This window comes from Lynx rufus, unplaced genomic scaffold, assembly GCF_022079265.1.
Source record: "Lynx rufus isolate CCGP_SWC_20201006 ecotype Redwood Valley unplaced genomic scaffold, mLynRuf1.p SCAF_2, whole genome shotgun sequence".
Taxonomy (NCBI): domain Eukaryota; kingdom Metazoa; phylum Chordata; class Mammalia; order Carnivora; family Felidae; genus Lynx; species Lynx rufus.
In genome coordinates, this window is record NW_025814834.1 from 214729754 (window position 1) to 214752265 (window position 22512).

Sequence of the window (22512 nt, forward strand, 5' to 3'; positions counted from 1 at the left end):
AGTAAGCGCTCGGTAAATTTAGATCTCTTTTTGTTGTTCTAATACGTTGCCTCCCACAGTGGAATGCCAGAAGTCATGGCGGAAGGAGAAAAAATTAAGGTCCCAAACAAGATGACAGACTCTTGTATCACCAAGAGTTTTCTTTCCTTCCCTCACCAGAACCCCCTCCCCGCGTCCGCAGCTGCATTCTCCAGCAGCCTCGTAGCGTGCGCGGAAGACTCCATGGAAGGAAAGAAGAGGGAAGCGTAGTCAGGAAAATAAAGCGGGAGCAGGGAGGAGAAAAGAATAAATGGGGATAGCGGCCGGTCAACTCAAAATATTTGAACGGTCGCCCGTAGGTGCACACGGTCTCCTCCTTTCCTTCAGGTCCTCAATCCAGAGACCGAGGATTTAATAAGGGACCCTTTCCTCAGGCTGATCCCGGTTATTTTTCATGGCTGTGTTTTAGTCCGTTTAGTCAAAGCTGTAATTTTTCAGTGATCATCCTTACTGTTGGACAGAATCTCAAGGTACAACCCCCAGTTTTCTGGCAGGTTCTAAAGTCCTGGTCGGTGGTTCCCCCAAGCGAGCCCAGCACCTCTGTCTGTATTCTACAGGTAGGGGACTTATTTGGACTTTCCCTTGAAGGATTAGGGGCCATACGATGAGTTTTGGGGGGGGGGTTGTTTTGTTTTTAATTTGCAAAGCTAAGTCAGTCTCTCCTTTGATGAGGGATATCAAAGCCATAGCAATATTAAGGTAAAATTCGTATTTCTCCTCTGGTTCCTAGTCATTATTACTTCCTGATCAGCTTGTTGTAAAGCTTTCCTTTTTAGGCATAATGAGTGGGAGAATGGGGTGGGAAGAGGCTTTTGCTTGCTTCCGTTTTTGTGCTGGCTTTGTCCCAAGTGAGGCAAACTTTGGCAATGTTTGTAATTTGCTCTTGAAAATAGCATATGCTCCAGAACGCAAGATCGGAAGACATTTATTGGAACTCCTGGATTTTTATGTGTGATTCTTAGAGTTAACTTCTTTTGCTTTAGGCAAGGAACACATTGTCTTCCTCACCAGAGTAGTTAATACCTCTGCCACGGCCATCCCAGAATCCACACTGGAACCAAAAAGAATATACAGACTATGTAATTATATGTATTTACATATGGCATATTACATGTTTCATTATAGAAGATACATTGGCTTTTTTTTTTTTTTTCCATGTCTTCTTAAGCTTCCAAAATCTGTGTTTGGGTTCGGGGAACTAGATAATCACAAAGCTGTATGGATACAGCTAAGAGTGATATTAATATAATTCACCTAACCCTGTGTGAGTGAGCTTATTAGAAAAACTCACATGGGGTGCCTGGCTGGCTCCGTTGGTAGAGCATGTGACTCTTGATCTTGGGGTGGTGAGTTCAAGCCCCACATTGGGCATAGAGCTTACTTAAAAAAAAATAAACAGGGGCACTGAGTAGCTCAGTCAGTTGAGCAGCCATCGCTTGATTTCGGCCCAGGTCACACATGATCTCATAGTTCATGAGATCAAGCCCCGAGTCAGGCTGTGTGCTGACAGCATGGAGCCTGCCTGGGATTCTCTCTCCCCTCTCTCTCTGCTCCTGACCCACTCTCACTCTCTTTCTTCTCTCTCAAACTAAGTAAATAAACTTTAAAAAATTGTTTAAGTAAATATATACATACAGTCATATATACACAAAATTTTTTTTTAAAATCTCATAGGACCTCTGGAAAGAAACCATGGTGTTATCGCTTCTCTTTGAATGTTTCTGAGTCCTGCAGCGGACTGACTTATATGGAGAACCTTCTGGCTCATTGCTTAGGAGCAGCACAGAAGTGCCGGTGGGTCTGCCCAGTAGATGCCACCTGAGGTCACCTGTCTGCTGTAAATAAAGGAGAGAGACATCTGTATGGTGACTCTTCCCTCCAGTTGCAGGGCCTAGAGCCTGGGCACCCTACTCAAATAGTTGTCTGCAGGATGAGTTGATGATTTCTTAGTGCTGGCTCGAGGCTCAACCTTAGATGAGTGTTTTTTCTGTACACAAGCATACAGCTATGTTACTAGCAACCTTTATTCTTAGACAAAACCAAATGAGGGAAGGAGCATTTACCAGGATCTGCTTAGTAATTTCATACCCATTATTTCATTTTGTTCCCTGAGGAAGCTTGGAAGGAGTGGTGTTAGGCCCATTTTATAGATGAGAAGCTTAAAACTCAAAAAAGGGAACTTGCTTATGGTCGTACAGCTTATAGGTGGCAGGATTGGACCTCCAGAAATGTAAACCCAAGCTCTCTGACTCCAAATCCAAAGCGGCCCCCCTCCCCCCTCCCCATCCTCACCTTAACAAAGGAGAGTCATAAAATTGCTTCAGATCATATGGAGACTCTCCCCATTCATTGTGGGCCTCGGAGAACATTGCTACCCTTTCAGGCTTGAGTCTCCCCAGGAGTGAAACAAGACTGGTAATACCTTTCCTTTCCACTCTCTCAGGGATGCATGAGGTTAAAGCAGTGATAGGTTGGAAAGATGATTTGAAATGTGCTTTGTAAACATGAGGCATTAGATTATTACTTTCACAAATGTTAACTTCTCTAGTTTGACAGATTGTGGGCAGTTCCCTCTTGGTTTTATTGGAATAAATGTGGTGGAATTTGAATTTTTAAAAATAATATTTATACCAGCAATCTCTTGCCATATTATTACCACATTCCACCCAAATCCTGGAGTTTCCCAAAACCACTTAAAAATTAATTCTAGTCAAGTAGACAGTTTGTACTTAGGGCAATAAACTGGGTCCCTTGCTCGTTAAACAGTCTAGACTCCCAAGTTGGACTGACATCGTTTGCTCCCCACCTGTGAACAGATAAAGAAACTGCTGTCCTATGAGTTTCTCAGGCCTGCTTCGTCCCTTGTTTCCGTCCTTCTGTAACTCCAGCTTACGTTCAGTGTTGGCTTAGTTTCCGTTTCCCCTTTCGTGTATGTTCCCGTCGGAACAAGGGTCTCGGCCCTGCTGCTGTCCAACTTCCGGGGCCTCTCTGCAGCCTCCCTGGTTAGCCAGCGCCAGGCACCCACTGCCAGCCTACCGCCTAGTTGTCCCAATACGTTACAGTCCCCCAGTCGGTCCCAGTGGCCACATGCTGCCCCCAGATGACAGCAGAGTAGCGTGTCGTTAGTGAAGAGCATCGTTCCGCCAGGCATGTGACCCTGGATGAGGTCCCTGGCTGCCCACTGCAGAGGGAGGGGGTGGTCCTCGAAGAGACACTAAGGAAGCGTCCATCTTGGAAGGAAATGGGCTATCAGGGGAGCAGTCAAGATGGTTGCACAGCCACAGTCCCTGGGGTGCTCCGTCATTAACGTGGATGACCCAGCCTCCGTGCCACTTCTGTGTCACCCGCAGAGCCTGATGGTTTTTATTGACTTTGATCATTCTGATTCCTGGAGGCAACTGATGAGCGGAAGTAAGAGTTCAAAGTCCAGAGGGACCTCATCTGGTCGTGTTCAACGACAGGGCCAAATACGGACCCAGGGCTTCTAGTTTTTAGAAAACAGACACAAGGTGCCTGACTGACAGTATCTGAGAGGAGGCCAGTCCGTGCTGGTTGGAGAAAGGGCCCCAGAGCCGGTGAGGCTCCCTGTCTACCAGACGCTGCCCCCTCAAAACCAGGAGTGTGGGGTCGAGATGAAATCGTTCCTTAGAAGAAGTCATTCAGACTGAGCTTGCTGGGTGGTAACAGACAGTCACCTTCTCTGCAAGACGTGTCTCCAGTGGGCTGGTGAGCCATCTACCCGCCCTGACCCCCACGCCTCCCACTCTCTGACATGTTGAGTGTAACCCCCTCTTCCTTTTGTCTCCCCAGCATTAATAATAAGCTACAACAGCCAGAGGCAGCTGCCGGGGTATTAGAATATGCCATGAAACACTTCGGAGAGCTGGTAAGTGCAGAGACCTGGCTAGGGAGGCACTCAGCCACCCCCTGGAGGAAGTTACTTTCCTGTTCTTTTCCCAATTGCTGACACCTGACTTTGCTGTACCGTAAGGATGAAGGAGACAGCGGCTGTATGGATTACATTCAAATTGAATATAGGTCGGGAGGACGGAACCTGATACATAGTAATAGCTGGCGTGCATCAGCCTCTTGGCACGTGCCCGACCCTTCGCCGCGTACTTTGTGTACACCATCTCATTCGGTCCTCACGACAGCCCGATGAGTAGAGGTGCAATCGTGACCCCATCCTACAGGAAGGGAGCCGGTGGTCCCAGCAGAACAGCAACCTCACCTGATCTGACAGCGAATCACTGGCCGAGCCAGGACTTGAACCCAGGCAGTCTGGCATCATCCATTTAACCCTGACCTGAGTTATTTTGTGTCATCTGTGGCGGCTGGCATCGCCACCGGCCCACGATTAACGCTCAGTGCATACCTCAGAAGAAACCATGGCCAGTGCTCCAGAAAAAAATGTACTATAATTTATACCTCCTGTTAAGGAATTGTTCCATTTCATTATTGCTCACATAGCTTCTTCTCTCCTGCCATCTTTGCCTTATCAATATTAAAATGTTTCCATTACCCTCTGTGGTCCGGGGAGGGTGCTTTGGTAACTACCTAACCATATATAAAGCATTGACTTAATCAACTCGGCATTGACTTCCGGGAAGGTCAAGATGTTCTGGGTCCGTGCATTTGATGAGGAACCTTTTGTTAGTCGCGTGGGTCACTTACTCAGGTTTGCCGTGATCGAGAGCCCAGTGTGTTAGAGTGAAGAAATCCATGGCCGCTTCATAGGCTTTTGCCTCACACAGGGGCTAGTCAATTGGACTGGAACTTTCCAGGGAGTATTTTGCCATCTTGAGCACCTATCTGTAACTAGACCAAGACAGCATCTGTCCAGATGACAGGACAGAAGGGACAACGTCTGCACCTTTGCCTCAATCCTTGATTGCAGAGGGGGCACTTAACGTAGTCTCTCAAAGACGTTCATTCTCCTCCTTTGCTCTCCCTAGAGCTTGGGCCGCAGTAAGGGCGATAGAAACGAAGCTCCCATGACCATCTGGCATTCGGGTGACCTGCCAGCAGCTAGCTAATACCCAGCGGCTCAGAGCGCCAGCCTTAAGTGCAAGTTCCTCTGTCTCCAGGTTCTAAAGGTGGCCATTAGGTCCAGGATTGTTGCTAAACCCGTGGTGGATTTTCTGTTATATTTAGGGAGCTGAAGCGTATTAAGCCTGACAATGGTTTGGCTTTTCTTGGCAGAACCTGCGCTTTCTCAGCACAATTTATGTAACAGCAATCTCATTAGAATTTCGTGTGATTCATTGCTTAAACCTTATAGTTTCTGCAATCTATTGCAATTCAAAATATCCTGCCCCCTGCCTGACCTGCTCCATATGCCGCTGCCTCTGCTTTCTGCTTGTCTGCGCCTAGCGTGTGCCATCGCTGGTCACCGGCCCCCTTCCTCTTTCCCGCTGGGGTAGAAATCATTTACTTCCCAATTTTAGCGTTTTTCATTTTAACGCTGTCTTTACTGCCACACTTCTAAGTTTTCTCTCTCATATTCTTCTAAACAGCCTCAGAAAATGAAGTTTAAGTAGTTTTCCCTTCTGCAGAGCCAAACAGGCCGGTTTGGGTGAACCCTCCTGTGCACCGACACAGGGCAGAGGGCTGTCGGGCAGCGGAATTCGTGCAGGGGCGGCCGAGGGGATCGGCTGTGCCAAGAACCGCCGAGGGGAAGTCGGCACGAGTTAACGACTGAAAATAGAAATGACCTCCTTACGGAGGTTCGAGAAGAAAAGGTCCTTTCAGAGAGCTTAGCAGAGTAGCGGTCGGCTACTCAAATAATACCACTCAAATAAGACTTTTATTCAGAAAGGAAAGGAGGGCAATGGGGGGAAGCGCGGGTGGGCCCTGGATCGTATCGTGCAGAATCCGCTGCAGACTCCTCTTGTTGTTAGAGAAATCCCTGGAGAGCCACTGCCCTGGCCTGTAGAGAAGTAGCCGTTCACTAAGCTGGTGAGGAAGAAGCCCAGAAGTCAGACTGAGGTGGAGGGTGGGGGGGGGGGGGGGTTGCTGCAGGCAAAGACGTCTTGGGAAGCGGTCTGTCCCCTGACCATTTGGAGAGCCAGAGTCTGCCCCGTTTAGCCTGTGGCCCCTCTTCCTCACGTGGCCAGCACTGAATTTCAGCGTGGCGCACCATCTGCCCGGGTAATGGAAACCATCCTCTGGCCCCCGACACTGGCAGACCTGCCAGGCGCTGAGCAGGAGGGAACATTGGATGCAGGAGTCGAAGAAGGGAGGAAAGGTTTTCCAAAGAATTTTAAGTGGTGGCGCTCTATCGTATTTTAAATCAGTATTTCCTGAAAGTTTAAAAACGCATTAAGAAATGCAGAGAATCAGGAGCTTTTAAAAATTCGAGTTATTTTCCTCCAGCAAATGTGCAAATATGCCTGGTCTTTCCGGCCCCATCAGGAAAGCAGCTCCCGGTCCGGTGGCCCGCGGCCCGCACTCCAGCGGACCGAGGCCTTGGCATCCTTGCAGGAGCTCTGGTCGGGGCCTCCTGCTGTCCCAAAGGATCTCCCCTGTCATCGCATCCCCACCTGCCGGGGCTCTGGTGGCCCCTGCGTCTGGGCAGGACGTGACGGGGCACGGGGACATGGCCCGCCATCTGCTGTCAGGTTATCACAGGGTCACTCCATCAGTGTGCCAAGGCACCTGTGTTCGCACCGCCACCCAAGCTGCCTCCAGATACGCTGAAGTTCTTTTCCACCAAAGCCAGGACATACGGTGACGGGGGAAGCATCTAGCACCTTAGGAAAGGCAGCATAGGGTTTAAAACGTGCAATTTTAATTTGCTCTCCAGCTCTCCATGCGCACAGCAGTCTTCTCTCTTTCCCACCTGGCAGGAGATCCAGGCCACCTGGTACGAGAAGCTGCACGAGTGGGAAGATGCGCTCGTGGCCTACGACAAGAAGATGGACACCAACAAGGACGACCCAGAGCTCATGCTGGGTCGCATGCGCTGCCTCGAGGCCTTGGGGGAATGGTGAGCCGCCGGGGACGTCCTCTCTGGGGTTTCGGATTTGGAGGGCTTCCCCCATGCAGAGTTCTCACCCAAGACACTCCTCTTTGTTTCATTGGGCATCTTCCCGGGGATCATCTAGACCTTGGGTGTTTGGAGGTTTTTTTTCCAGACCTAGACTTTATAAGTCCTCGAGGACAGGGCGGGCTTGGGTGAGCTGCTAGGATCTACACCTGCTCCTTCCCGTCTGCCTCTTGACCTTGACTATGCAGACCTCACGTTCTCACTGTGCAGCCTTTTCTTTATTAGTTCTTGCTAATGATTTTGGAAGAGAAGAACGAGTTACCGCCCTCTTCAGATGCTTCATCTATATTGAATGCTTACTACGTGCCCAGCACTCTGCCAGGCCCCAGACATAAAAGAGGCACAGAAAATAAGGCCTCCCTTCATCAGGAGGCCCGTGAGACAAGCATATCGCAGATAGTCATTAAAGCCGGAGAATACAGTAACGGTGGTCTGAGCAGACGACTTTAACCACCGGAGGGAGCAGGATGGCCTTGCCCTCCCCCCTGAAGGGAGGACTAAGACTGGGGGACACTCAAGGGAAATGGGGAGTTTAGCTGCAAACACTTGCCGAGGTCTTGGTCTGGGGATTTTTGGGGGGACATTGAAGGAAAAATGGTCCCTATTCTGTTTCCCAGCATCTAGTGCAGGTTTTAAAAAAAAATTTTTTTAATGTTTTTATTCATTTTTTTTTATTTTATTAAATTTTTTTTTTTTTACATTTATTTATTTTTGAGACAGCATGAATGGGGGAGGGGCAGAGAGAGAGGGAGACACAGAATCGGAAGCAGGCTCCAGGCTCTGGGCCATCAGCCCAGAGCCTGACACGGGGCTCGAACTCATGGACCGCAAGATCGTGACCTGAGCTGAAGTCGGACGCTCGACCGACTGAGCCATCCAGGCGCCCCAATGTCTTTATTCATTTTTGAAGGAGAGAGAGAGAGAGAGACAGACAGAGCATGAGCGGGGGAGGAGCAGAGAGAGAGGGAGACACAGAATCCAAAGCAGGCTCCAGGCTCTGAGCTGTCAGCACAGAGCCCGATGCGGGGCTTAAACCCATGAACTGTGAGATCATGACCTGAGCCGAAGCCAGATGCTCAACCGGCTGAGCCACCCAGGCGCCCCTGTGTGCAGTTTTTTTAAATAGTTGGAACAAAAGGCCACAGGACAGTGGTGAGATGCTATTTTTTTAATGTTTATTTCTTATTTTGAGAGAGGGAGAGAGAGAGAGAACCCCAAGCAGGCTCCGCACTCTCAGCACAGAGTCCGACGCGGTGCTCAACCTCACAAACCGTGAGATCACAACCTGAGCCGAAATCAAGAGTCAGACACTGAACCGACTGAGCCCCCCAGGCGTCACAATGCTGAAATACTGTAACAATAGTTTTAAATAGTTGAAATGCCATGCTGCTTCCCCACGAGTGGATTATCCAGACTTTCTCTGAGACAGGAGACCGGAGGGCCCCTATGTACCCATTCAGCCAGTAATTACTGAGCACCTATTCATGGCCAGTGTCTGTGCCAGGTCCCAAGGACACAGCAGCGAACCAGGTGACACAGCCCCTGCCTTCCCAGAGCTCACAGGCCAGGTAACTGGGCTGCAGTAGTACAGAGTGAATACAGTAATAAAGAGGAAGTGCAGGGGGCTGTGGGAAATAGAAGGGGCCCTAATCCAGGCGTAGAAACGTTTGGAAGGCTTCCAGGAGGAAGTGATACCTAACTTGAACGTGTGTAGTGAGGAGTGAACACAGTATGTTCAGTGTTCTGAAAGTTCAGTGTGGCTCGGAGGGTCAAGTGTGATGTGGAAAGGTAACGGGGGAGGCAGAAGAGGTCGCCAGGGGCCAGGTGGCGTGGGGTGTATACCACGTGAGGAGTTAAGGCTACTGACCGGCCCTCCGAGGAGTGGGAGGGCCGTGACTGGCAGGTTTGCATTATACACAGAACCTTTCAGAGCAAATTAAGAGAGTGGATCGAAGGGAGACCAGAGAAGGGTTGGAAGGGCCTGTTCAGAGGCCACCCAAGGGGAGAAGGGGGAGAGGGAGGGGGCTGGATCCCAAGGTGTTTAGGAGGCGGTGTTGACAGGATTTGGAGTCTGATTAGGTGTGGAAGTGAGGACGGAAGAAATTACGGTTTTAGCTTCCAGAATAAAGGGAAGCTGGAACACCCCCAGAGCTCCTCAGAGGTCAGATCAACCCAAAGCCTAAGGTTTCCCTGAAACCAGGCCTCCAAGGAGCCGTCTGGGGGAAGTTCCACAGGCCCGCACCCTCGCATTTGGATCTGCATTGGCAGCCTCTGTCCCTGAAGGATGTTTTTTTGTTTTTTTTTGTTTTTTTTTACTCTACGTTCTTGTAATCAGTTATTTTTAAAGCATTGTATTTTTGAAAAGGTGAAATCCACCATGGTACAGAATCCACTAGTACAAAACAGTGACGGAACTGTGCAAACCAAGTCTTCTCCCCGTCCCGCAGCCACCCACACCCGCAGGCGCCGAGGCCGGGTCCTTGTGGAGACTCCCGGTGACGGTCCGCGTCGGTGCACCATGCACATTATGATGGCGAATTCTGCACACCTCTTTGCACCTTGTTTTTTCACTTAACGCGTGTAAGCCACTCTCCCGTCACTCCCTGAAGTGCTGTCTCGTTTTCTCAAGGGCCTCATGGTATTCCATTTTGTCATTATTAGGAAATCTCAGTCTGTCTAAATAGGCAAATTTAGATTGTTCTGAAATGTTATACCTTGGGCAGTTTAAAGAATATTATTGGAGAAAAATCAAAGGAAGGCTTCTAAGAAGAATGCAGAAAGCTCTCCCACTACACACTTTCTGTACCTAATTATAGATATTCTTTGGCAAACGATGGCTATTTTTACTTCTTAATATAAAGTTATTACTGTATTCCTAAGACAAAAGATCTAATTGTACTGCATGAAAATTTAATGTCAATGATTTTAGCCTTAGGCATTGGATCACATATATGCAGATAATAGTCTAAAATTGCTTGAAATTGGTTTGTCTGGTTTAACCATTATTAGGGAGATTGAAATGTTATTATTTATTTCCATAATTAGCATTCTCCTAATGAGTCGTTCACCTCAATAAATGAGGAAGCATAGCCTATCAAATCTGCCTCATTAGTTTGTACAACTAAGGTTTTTTTTGTTTTTCATGTCCGACAGGTATCCAAAACTGCTGTAGCCACTAGCCAAGTGTGGCTATTTAAAATTAAATAAAATTGATGATTCAAGTCACACTGGTCACATTTCAAGTACTCAGCCACATGCAGCTGATGGCTGGTGCATTGGATAGTGCAGATCGAGAACATTTCCATCACTCTAGAAACCTTCTATTGGACGGTACTGATCTAAAGCAAGAGTAGTATGTTGAAAACTAGCCATGTTATTTCAAAAACAATTTTTTCCACTCTCAAATTGGTTATCATACAACCATGCTATTAAGAGAAAGATTAAAAAAAAAAAAACAAGGTGTAAACATTCTTAAAATTCAACTCTAACCAATTCCTAAAATGTTTTAGCGTCTCCATTTTGCCCTTAAATTTATATGTAAGTGTCACAGCCTAGCATCCAAGTCTTTTGTGTTGTGACCCCAGCCCGTTTCTCAGTGAACTTTACCTCATAATCCGAGCTCTGGCCAAACCTTGCTCTTCAAACTCCACGGAATTTGTTTCCTCTGCGTTTGTCGATTCAGTTTCCTGAAGTGTACCCACTTCCTCCTCTGCTCCTTTTTCCACTTTTTGAAACTCTGCCCCCCTTTCAAAGTCCATCCGTACTGTTTCTTCCTCCTCAACACCGTTTCCAGCCCCCTTCTCACTTTAGGAATTCGAGACGAGCACTTTCTTACGTTGGTTATGTAGGGGTAGCTTGGATATATTGAGGAGGCTTTCGTTGTGATTCTGTCCAATCCCCTGTGACACTCGGGGAAGTTGACACAGCCTGCCTGCGGGGTCCCAAGAGCTAAGTGATCCAGGTCTCCTGCCGTGGCGGGGCTGGGTCCCATTTACCTCTGCTCTCTTGGATTCGTTCCAGTTCCACAATTACCTATAAAGTGTAAGTGGCTGGTGATGCTGACCAGGGGATTTAGGAACGCGGCCGGCTGAAAGAAATTTTAAAAAGAGATGAATGAAGCAGAATCCTTTTCCTGATCACCTGCAGGGTTCTCACATGGTTTGTTCGGTCAGTTCTATCGAACGTGCGATTTCTAAGCAGCTTTCGCTTCGAGTATGTATCCTGAACACGCCCGCAGAGGCGGCGTCAGCAGTGACCAGGGGTTACCAGTGAGCTAAGAACCTACCCCTTCCCCTTGCTCGTCTGCCCCAGGAAGCTAAGTGCAAGAGCTTAGTGCAAGCAGCCCAGCCCCATGGCACACACAGCCACACCTGCTGCCAGGGTGAGTGTGAGTAAGCCCTCTCCCTAACTACTCCTTCACAGGCCCTTGGGTCCTAGAGAACAGATTGCTCAGGAGCGAGATCAGAGGCCGTCAGCCACTTAGGTGTTCAAATGAAAGAACACTTTCCGAGCTTTCTGCCCCTGTGCTCAGTGGGAAGGTCAAAGTCTTGGAGGACAGGCGTTTTACCCAGTTCTCCCTGGAGTGCCGTGAGAGGTACCAGAAAAGAGATCGTACTGTTTGCCCCACACACAGACTCCTATTTTCTTATGTATTTGATTTTGTTCTCCCCTTGCCTTTGAACGTTAAGATTCAGTGTATTCTGCATTTTTGTTTGTGACAAATGCTGATGGGAGAGGAACCCCCCTCTGTGTGTGCTGGCAGCTATTAACACGGCCACGGGTTGGAGGCGGTGCCCATGTCTGCCGTCGGGGGCCGCTGCTCCCTGCTGTGTCTTTTCAGGTAACAGTTCGTGGTGTTTCACACTGAACTCGCTCCCTGCCTCTAGATGAAAAGCACAGCTGGGTCCGCAGACCTACGGCACAGAGCTGAGTGGTCCTGACAAGACTGGAGGGTGCTGAGTTGCCTGTGGCCCCCAGCTATACAGATTTGAAATCTAGGGTTAGAAGAACCGTTCAGAGATCAGGCAGCTTCCTCCCCGACGTCTAGGCAGGACCCCAACAAAAATCTGCCGCTGAGTCCGTGATTCTCAGACACGGGGCCGCAGTGTCAGTATCACCTAGAAACTTGCTAGACATGGACCTTCTTAGGCCCCAGTGCACGCCTCCTGAGTCAGGCTCGGGGAGTGACGCCCACCAATCTATTTGAAGGAAGAAGCCTCCGGGGGATTGTGATGCACAGACAGTTTGAGAACTGCTGCTCAGAGGTCGCCCCTTGCAGGGCCCAGTGGTGAAGGTTTTGGGGGTGGATGGCAGGAAGCCAACAGCGACCTCCATCCTGCTCCTGTCACCGAGCTTCAGTGAGTGCCTAGGGCACGGAGGCGGCCCACTCCCCTTCCTCCTCTTTTTGATCCTAGCTGTGTACTGAACTAGAATGTCGTGGCCCCGGCTCTCTTGATCGTGCGCCAGAGAAGTTAATGACGGCTGTGCCACCGTGCTGGATCACGGCCCTGAGCAGTTGTCCTAGCGGTGGTCGCTAGTCCGCTTCTCGGTGAGCTCAGCCTAGAGCCCTTCAGAACTGACTGGCTTCAGCATCCTTTACCACACACCGTGTAGCTCGTGTCCCACACAGCTTCTGATCTGGGCCACTTGGAACTTGTACCTTTTCTCTTGACTCCACTGCCAAGACCAAGTTAGAACATCCTTAAAAAAAAAAAAAAAAAAAATGCTGCAGCGGCTCTTTGGGAAAGCGTGAAGGATTAGAGTCTCCTAGCTGAGTCTTGAAGCTGACAGGAAAACAGAGGGTCCTGTCCGCCCACCAGCAAGGTTTGACATCCATTCATTCAGGAGGGGAACATGGGAAGGCAACGGTGTCAGGAGTCAACGGGACGTCTCGCTTCTCGAGAGGCTTCTGCCCTCTTGGTGGATTGAAGTCTCTTGAGCACCATTCAGATCTCGGTATCTCATAGTCCTTCCCCACGCGAACGGCAGTTGTATAAAATCCGGGAACGAGCATCTGGGTTTCTGGTGGGCGTGACCACGGTTGAGCCTTCTTCGTCCTGTGCTGATGGATTTCAGTTGCGTCTCATTTCAGACCACAGCCGTTTGTATCACACTTTCAAGAGCCCGTTCTCCCTAAACCTTTGAGCCCAAGATGAACGTCCAGATGTCGCTGTGTCTCTTCAGATTGCTTTCTCTGTAGGCCCGCTAAGGGGAAAGAGCCCAAAATTCACTGGCCTAGGAAAGAAGCTACTTAGTGTTTATGAAGGGGGCAGGATGCCCAGGACATCACCGATCCCAGAGTTAGACACAGTCCCCAGCCTCGATAAAGTCATCCGCCGACAAACGGTGAGCCACCAGGCTGTAGAAAGAAGTCACCGACCACTTCTCCTATATCTTAGGACCCAGTCAAGGGTGCTTTTTATTTGAAGGCTCCCGGTTCACGGCAGGCCCCAGCTCACCCAGGGGGCCAGAGAGGACGACGCACAGGTTGTGGAAGTGGTTTCGGGTAACACAACTATCTGGTTCTCTTCCTTCAGGGGGCAGCTCCACCAGCAGTGCTGTGAGAAGTGGACCCTGGTTAACGATGAGACCCAAGCCAAGATGGCCCGGATGGCCGCTGCAGCTGCCTGGGGCTTAGGTGAGGCTTCCCTCCCAGGCACCCCCATCGGGGCAGGGAGGGGGTGGCTGGGGCCCGCATTCAAAAATCAAGGCAGCTGTGGTTACAGGTAGAAACGTGAGGTCCACAGAAGTGTCAAAGAGCCTGTACCCACGTCTGTCTCTCCCACCCGTCCCTTCTACCTGATGACCGTGACTGACTTGGTAGACACGGGTAAAAACGGCCCTCGCCAGGGAAGCCAAGAAAACCAGCCAGCCAGCATCAAAACTGACATATTTAGTGAGGTTTTGTTTATTCTAAACAAATTACTGGCTTATTTTTCTCTCTTACGAATGATATCTAGAAGTAGAAATTTCCAACCCAGTGTCTGGCTCCATTGCCATTAGCCTCTCTCCATATTTTCCGCTTTGCGTGGGACCTCCATTTTCAAGTCCACCTCATGATCCAGGACGGCTGCTGGAGCTCCACCCATCATGTCTTTACCCCTAGCAGGAATAAAGAGAGAAGACAGCTGTCTGTCTCCTTTTATTTCTTAACTGTTATTCTAGAACTTTCCTAACACATATAAAAGTGAAGAGAATAGTAGAACGAACTCCCATATGCCCTCACCTTCTCCAGCACTTATAAACATTTTCACAGTTCTGTATTTTCTGTTCTCCTCCTTGCTGCCTGATACCCCCCCTTACTCCCTGAGTATTTTAAGGCAGAAATCTCCTTTCGGTCCCCGCAGACAAGTGTAGATTTCTGACACCGGGCCCCAGCTGAGATTACCAGTGTCTGGTCCAGAGATGTTCTCAATAAGCGGGGACAGAAGCCACAGGACGCCCCAAGTGAAAAGCTTCACCTGTGGAGTCCAGAGGAAGGTTACATAACCCTCTACCTCCATTCCATCCCTCTTGAGTCACGGAGCTTATATCCTTTCCATTCATGAGCTCTGGGCTGGATCCAGGACATTTTTCAAAAACAAAGTGCTTCCTGAGGAGTCATCGTTTGCCATTTGCTTTTGCCCAGAGGCACCGAGAATGAATGAGTCGATGGTCTGGAGTGAAAGGCAGGAAAATGCCTTGTAAAATCGGCTGCCCTGCAGTCTGCAGCTAATGAGGCTGATAGCGTTTCTGCAGATGGGCTTGGAAACGCTGGCATCTGATGCGTGCTCCCCCCCGTCAGGGGAAGTCAATGTCTCTTTCTGGATGTAGCCCTTTCCCCGGTCTGTGCCCTGATCCGGAGACCACTGTGCTATGACCCAGCCCATCTTTCTGTTATAACAGAACCTCTTAAAATATTTATCTCCTCCCTCCTGAGGCACAGGTAGTGCCAGAGTGAGGCGGGCGAACTCTTTGTCTAATCCTGCCCCCTGTCTGGGTAATGGCCTCTTTCAGTCGTTGAGGGGAAAATGTAATTTCCAATGTACCGTTGAACTGCGAGCTGCTTTGCTAGTAGGGAAGAAAGCCATCCCGTGTCACCTAGGGAAGCCTGAGAGAGTCCTCTAGGTTAATGAGGTGCTACGTTAAAGCCTCTTGACAGGTAGGCTTTGCACTCACTGGGTTTCTCCCATCTTTCACGGAGCTCCCTGGGGCAGCAGTGGAGTCCTGTGTTTGGAAGACGGATGTGGCTTTGTTTGTTACACTGGCTCGCTCAACCCTGTAGGGTATAGAGTCTCTGCAGGATTTTGATACATCAGGCACGAGCCCGTCTCGTTTGAACCCCAAGCTAAATGCAAGGTACAATGACAAGGCCAATTTGAGCTGCTACCTTAGCATCCTAGCAAGCTGACCACCCTAATGCTTTCCTCTCTCTCTCTCTCTCTTTCTGTGTGTGTGTGTGTGTGTGTGTGTGTGTGTGTGTGTGTGTGTAGGTCAGTGGGACAGCATGGAGGAATATACCTGTATGATCCCTCGGGACACCCACGATGGGGCATTTTATAGAGCCGTGCTGGCACTACATCAGGACCTCTTCTCCTTGGCGCAACAGGTAAAAGCCTACGTGTACTCAGACCGTCTAGCAAAGGAAAGGTAATTAGTTGTGCCCCGTCAGTTCCGAGGCACGCGGCCCCTGTGGAAATGGGCTAATGTCCTTCCGCTCTGGGGTTCGGCTCTGTGAGCACATCAGAATCTAGGCTTTGGAGCATAAGACTCGCAAGAAGACTGCCAGCACATCAGCCAGGGCCACTTACTGCTCTAAGAGGGACAGAGGTGTTCTGGAATTTGCCATTTACGTGGTTTTGGAATTCGCTTCTCGGGTCAGCACTGCACCCTCTGATCGCTCTGCTTTAGCAGCGTCCCTTGTAGTACAGAAGGGCTGTGTGTCTCACCCGAGGAGGGTTTGGGAAGCAGCAGCCCCGTCTGCAGAGGTCAGTCTCCAGGTTCTTCGGCTGTTCAGGCGTGTCACATAGCGATAGCCTGGGAAAGGGAGCTCTGTATTTGAGAACCCTGTGCTGGCTCACGGGATAAAAGAACAAAGTGGTCACATCCTAACAGGCACCAGGCTGTCTTGGGTGAGGTGCTGGGGTAAATGACCCGAGCACCCAAGGGATGGGGGCACAGTAACGAAGCTCAAATATTCGAGAAAGGAAAAGCTTTGCATGCGGGGTCTTGAGTTGAGGAAACACAAGACTCAAACCACAGTCCTGGGGCCATCCCCTGAGCTCGGGCTTACATGATGAGAACTGAGGCCTGGGCCGTCGTTTCACAGGCACAGAAGCGCCTGTGACATGGACAGGTCTGGACATTCCTCTGCCAGGAGCCACGGCACTCCTGCATGAGGACAAGACGCTTAGAAGCCAGTGATGGCCACCTGGAGCTACTAAGGGTTTGCACAGTTTAGTTTCACAAATACGTCCAGCAAGGAAAAGATGAAAGAAGGCAGGTCCGCAAGCTGTTGTCTTGAGACAGGAGAACACAGTGATTCTTTCCTTTTTTTTTTTTTTTTTTTTTACTTAATGTTTATCACTTATTTTTGAGAGAGACTGAGCACAAACAGGGGAGGGGCAGAGAGAGAGAGGGAGACACAGGGTCCACAGCAGGCTCCGGGCTCCGAGCTGTCAGCACAGAACCCGATGTGGGGCTCGGACCCACGAGCTGTGAGATCATGACCTGAGCCGAGGTCGGACGCTCAACCGACTGGGCCACCCTGACGTCCTGAGAACACAGTGATTCTCAGCATACCTTTTCCTTCCCTTGTTACCTAGGATTCGGGATGTTAAGCTTTTGGTTGCCGTACGTTCTGTCTTTTCTGGGAAATTGGATAATGCTCTTCTTTAGCCTTGCAAATCTGGTAAAAGGCTTCTTTCCTTCTTCAGTGCACTTTTCTCTCCATCCCTGGAATTTAAGTGAAACGGGTAAGCTCCAACTAGTTAGGAAGCCTAAGACCACGCTCGGCTCCCGAGCCCATGGCTCAGGTCCAGGCTTCTCTGTTTCTCTTCCAGTGCATCGACAAAGCCAGGGACCTGCTGGATGCAGAGCTAACTGCTATGGCAGGAGAGAGCTACAGTCGGGCATATGGGGTGAGTGTCGAGCATTCTGCACAGTGCCGTTTTAAAGGCTCATTTCAGTTCTTTTATCAGCGCGGGCCGGTGAGGACTCACAGGCCGCTGAGAACATGCCTGTGTGTTCTCAGCAGATACCCTGTCGCCAGAAGGAATGATTGAAATGAATCCTGGCTGTGGATTGTTCATGCCGTATTAAGTTGGAATGTGATTTGCTTCCATCAGGCCATGGTTTCTTGCCACATGCTCTCCGAGCTGGAGGAGGTTATCCAGTACAAACTCGTCCCCGAGCGACGGGAGATCATCCGCCAGATCTGGTGGGAGAGACTGCAGGTGAGGCCGGTGGAAAGCCCCGGGGTGGCCCGCCCACTCTCCCTCCCCTGCTCTGGCTCGCCACGCGCTCCCTGCCTCCTCACAGAGGCTGGGGCTGCGTTCAAGGCAAAGCGCTCAAAGTCTGGGCACCTAAGCCCTTAGGTGTGAGAGAGTGACCAATTCTCCAGCCTCCTCTTACCCTTTTCGAGGAGTGCAAGAAAACGTCTTTAATAAGTGCCACTTCTAGACAACTTGCTGAGAATCTTAACCCCAGATTCAGTGGTTCTCCACTTCAGCTGCATGATAGAATGACCTGCAGAGATTTTCAAGTCCGGATACCTAGGCCGCTTCCCAGACTAAATAAATCCAAATTTCTGGGGACAGACCCAGGATCAGTATCTCTTCAGCCTCCCCAGATGTTTCCAGTGTGTGGCCAACACTGAGAACCACTGCTCTGACTCCACTTACTGGCCACCCACATCCAGCTTTTTAACTGGGGTTACCTGATGCTTCGATTGACCGACCCCTGCCGTGTACAGTTCCTCAGGCCATAGTCGTCCACAGTCTCTCTTCTGACTCTGAAGTTTCCCTCACGGAGGAACTTCTCCAAGTCCTGCATCAGTGTTTTCATTGTACATTCTGATCGTTTGAAGCGTGAGGAGCAGTCCGTTCCAGATGTGGGAGTCAGCAGTCTTAAGTGTTCTTGGAAAGGACAGCTCTCCCATTCCTTGCTTTGGTAGGAGGGCAAGTTCATTTGCAAAGGCGAACAAAGCCTTCACCGCTCCAGAAGCCACTCGTCCGTCGTCCCCCCCCCCCCCCCACCACGGTTTTAGACAGTTCCTCTTGGCCCATCCATACCTATTTCCAGGTTCTGCTCCAGGCCCCTCCTCAGTGGGCTGTGATAAAACCTTTTCACTCCAGGCTGCATTCCGGTCTGGGGAGCTTTGGGCACATTCCGCTGGCGAGGGGAGAGCGGGAGGCAAAGATCGTGTGTGAATGCAGTCACTTACGCTCTGCAGTGAGCACATGCAGTTCTTTCAGATGTTTTATTAGCAATTATGAAATGCCCAGTGAATGTTTTGATGGAAAATTGTCTATTGGCCACCAGAAAAGAATTCCACAGAGCAAGCATTTCCCACCTGCCTTGGACACACCCCGGTTTTTTTTAAGTGTCTGTAATGGGGTAAAGAGTTTCCACATCAGAGATCTGATGAATCTTTTGCCATTCTGACAAGGGAGACCTTGTCCAAATAGAGACCCGGACGGGGGTGGAATAAATGAGTCTTGGAGAGGGGAAACCCGTGCTTGACTTTACCGTGTCCAAAACACTGTCGTCATCGGAGGCCTTCGTGACTTTCCTACCTTGAGACAGCAAGACGCTTTTTGGCTCACAGGGGGCCCGATCATTTCAGCATCTGGAAGAAACTAGCAGATGGTGAGAAGTTCCCAAAACAGTCACTCGATGTACTTTTTTCTGTTTTTATAACTTTCCAAATCACTGTTGCCACACTTAATGGGACGGAAAGACACGGTCCGAGGCCTGAAAATAAAGCATTAAGTTTGTGGCAGAAATTTGGCTCTCATGGATGGCTTGTCGTCAAAGCACTTGATAAGCCGCCTCAGCTGGAAGGCCGCCATTTTGTGATCAGGTCATTTCCGTTGAGATCCCCCACCAGCATGAGAGCTGGGGAGCATGAGAGGTCCCCAGTGGGGAGCATGAGAGGTCAGCCTCATGTGCCTTGAGTTCTGCATTTAAGTTCACTCTGGATCCTGTTACACTTAAAAGCCTGTGGCCATTGCTGCTGGACTCTCAGAATCGCGTCCATGGAGGGATGGTTCATTTGGTTCCATTTGCCTTTTGAACGGATGAATTCACCAAAGGAGTGACAGGTCTCAGGAGCTCTGCTCCCCTGCAGATCTGTCTCTGAGCCTGACTTCTTACAGTGAGGAAGAGGAGAGGCCCACTCTCCCTCAGAAGTTTTTGATATAAAATTAGCCTACCCCTTTTAATAATGATGAATTCATTCTATTTTTTTATTATTACTTTTATTTTTTTTTCGAGAGAGAGAGAGACCAAGAGCATGAGTAGGGGAGGGGCAAAGAGAGAGAGGGAGACACAGAATCTGAAAGCAGGCTCCAGGCTCCAAGCTGTCAGCACAGAGCCCGACGCGGGGCTCGAGCTCGTGAGATCATGACCTGAGCCAAAGTCGGACGCATAATCGACTGAGCCATCCAGGTGCCCCCACTCTGTTGTCATTAAAAGGAATGTATAGATGTGAACAAATGAGGCACTTTTCCTTCTCCGTGCAGTTTTTGCTCTGGGACAAATGAAAATGAAGAGGAAAGAATCTAGGCAAGTTTTCATGAAGGTTTAGGCGTCAATAAATAACTGGTCACAAGTCTGGTTCGGTTTTTCAGGTTCCTCATCACCTTTCCTATCATCAATTGGGATTAATAACTTCAGGACTATTTATGCCACCAATTTACGAGCAACGTCATGTGAAATTTTAATTGTTTAAACTTCTTTTGTACTTAATTCATCTTTCAAATCTTGAATGATACATTTTAAAAAAGATTTTATCTTTAAGTAATCTCTACACCCAACGCAGGGCTTGAACTCATAACCCCGAGATCAAGAGTCACAAGCTTCTCCAGCTGAGCCAACCAGGCGCCCCTGAATGATACATTTTTTTTTTAATGTTTTTATTTATTATTTTTGAGACCGAGAGAGAGCACGCGCAGGGGAGGGGCAGAGAGAGAGGGAGACACAGAATCTGAAGCAGGCTCCAGGCTCTGAGCTGTCAGCACAGAGCCCGATGCGGGGCTCAAACTCACGGACCACGAGATCGTGACCTGAGCCGAAGTCGGACGCTCAACCGACAGCCACCCAGGAGCCCCTGCATGATACATTTTAACATTGCGTTTGTCAGTGATAGTCCACTTCATCCAGAGAAACTGAAGCAAAAAAAAAAAATCAAAGTTAAAGATGCATTATTTACATTCCAGAAAAGCAGTTTAAATAATTTAACTCCTGTCACCCTCACCATAGCCCTATGAAGTTGGTACTGCCTTTACCCCCTTTTATCAGCTAAGTAGGTTGCACAGCATCACATAGATGGTAAGTGGCAGGGCCAGGATCCCAGCGCCAGAGTCCATACTCCCCTGGTCCTCAGATTTTGAGAGGTTCCTAAGAAGTGTTTTGTTTTCTTGTTTTCTTCGCAGTACCCTTCCCTTGAGAAAGTTGAGGTTGTAAAAATGAGTTTCTTTTCTTTGGCTCAAGGTGGGTTTTGCTGTTGCTTGTCGGGGATTAAGCGACAGCAGGAGACCTACCTAACTCTCACCCCCGAATGTTCCAGGGCTGCCAGCGCATCGTGGAGGACTGGCAGAAAATCCTGATGGTGCGCTCCCTTGTGGTCAGCCCCCACGAGGACATGAGGACCTGGCTCAAGTATGCCAGCCTGTGTGGCAAGAGTGGCAGGCTGGTGAGTCACCCCCGCCACCAGGACAGGGTGGGAGGCTGAGGAGGGCACAGCGCTCCCGGTCCCGTTCTGTTTATAACCTGACCTCTCTTGGTTTTAAGGCTCTTGCTCATAAGACCTTGGTGTTGCTCCTGGGAGTTGATCCGTCTCGGCAACTTGACCATCCTCTGCCAACAGTTCACCCTCAGGTGACCTACGCCTACATGAAAAACATGTGGAAGAGTGCTCGCAAGGTCTGTGTCCCCATTCCGTCCAGCAGTAGACCGCGTCGCTCCAGAATGCTCACTAATCGGCTTGTCACTGCCTCGGGGCCCAAAGGGAAACAGCATCCAAACCACCATGTCAGGGAGTTAGCTCCTGGTAGGAAGCTATTTGGCCCGATTTCAAAAGTGAATCATATTCGAGGACGTGCACGTATACAGTTGATCGAACCAATGAGTGTAATCAATTATATTACATAGAGCATGCTAGAACATAGAGAAAGCTGAATTTCTGCCGCCCGCCCCCCCCCCCCCCCCAGGAGAAGGTGGGCTATTCAATACCGAAAGGGCAGCCTATCTGTGAGAGCACAGACGGGAAATTTCACAAGACCAGTTTGCGTTTTCAGACTTCTCGTCTCCTGTCCTATCATCGCTTGGGATTCAGAAGCAGCCACACTGAGTGTAATGTTGAATCCAGTCGGGAGCGTCACCTTGGAGCCAGCGTAGAATTCCTCTTACTTCAGTTACAGGCAGGGCCTTCCCCTGACAGGGAATTAGATGCGGCTCCTGGCGGGGGCTTTGGTTTTATTTTTTTGAAACCGTCTTCCTGGATGATGGCGATGATTAACAAAAAGTTGGCCCCAGAGGCAAAATCAGCATCCGCTTTGGCTCCTCATCCTCCTTACCAGACAGAGAGGGCGTCCCAGCTCTCCCTCTCTCGCCACTGTGGTCCCCGCACTGGGACCCGTCGTGAGAGGGGTCGGCACTGCGGCTGTGGCCGTGGAAAGATGCCGTAACATGGCAGTCATGTCTCAGTGGGAGGCATGCTTAGGGAAATCTAGGACTGTGTCTGGAAACTGCCTTCTTTTCGGACGGTCGACTCTGACGACGAACGCCGCCCAGAGTGGGATCGGGGGCCCTGGAGCCCAGCGCTGGTCTTCGACAGGGGTGCGCTTCAGTCGTATCGACCCGAGCTGCATTCCCTACTCGTATGGTCGGGGGGCGGGGAAGGGGGGGGTGTTTCCTCCTGTTGTTCATTGGGGTCTGGTTTGCTTTGGTGTGGTTGCAAGGCTCTGCAAGCTTCCCAGGCCAGAGCGGTTCCGATTCAAAGCCTGACCTCCTCCAGGCAGATGAGAAAAACAGAAGGTACTGGATCTGAATATATCCGGTTTCCTTCCTACGTGCAGCCTCCAAGTCTTTGAACGTCTTGCCGAAGGCAGGCAGCGGGAGCCTCTTGGCTGATGTCTCAACCAAGGAGTGGCTTCTTTCAACATGGGACCACAGCCCGGCTTCTCCACACATCACAGCCTCTTCTTGGGAGCCCACATTCTGGT

At 49.8% G+C, this 22512-nt stretch overlaps 1 protein-coding gene across 1 annotated transcript in view; it reads left to right on the forward strand.

Annotated features, from left to right (window-relative positions):
* Positions 1-22512, forward strand: part of MTOR (mechanistic target of rapamycin kinase) — a 135772-nt gene that overhangs the window by 87803 nt on the left and 25457 nt on the right. The window contains exons 29-36 of the mRNA XM_047083090.1: positions 3850-3925; positions 6888-7027; positions 13624-13724; positions 15559-15674; positions 17128-17205; positions 17413-17520; positions 20856-20981; positions 21080-21211. Coding sequence (XP_046939046.1) covers positions 3850-3925; positions 6888-7027; positions 13624-13724; positions 15559-15674; positions 17128-17205; positions 17413-17520; positions 20856-20981; positions 21080-21211 — 877 coding nt within the window. The remainder of the gene's footprint in view (positions 1-3849; positions 3926-6887; positions 7028-13623; positions 13725-15558; positions 15675-17127; positions 17206-17412; positions 17521-20855; positions 20982-21079; positions 21212-22512) is intronic.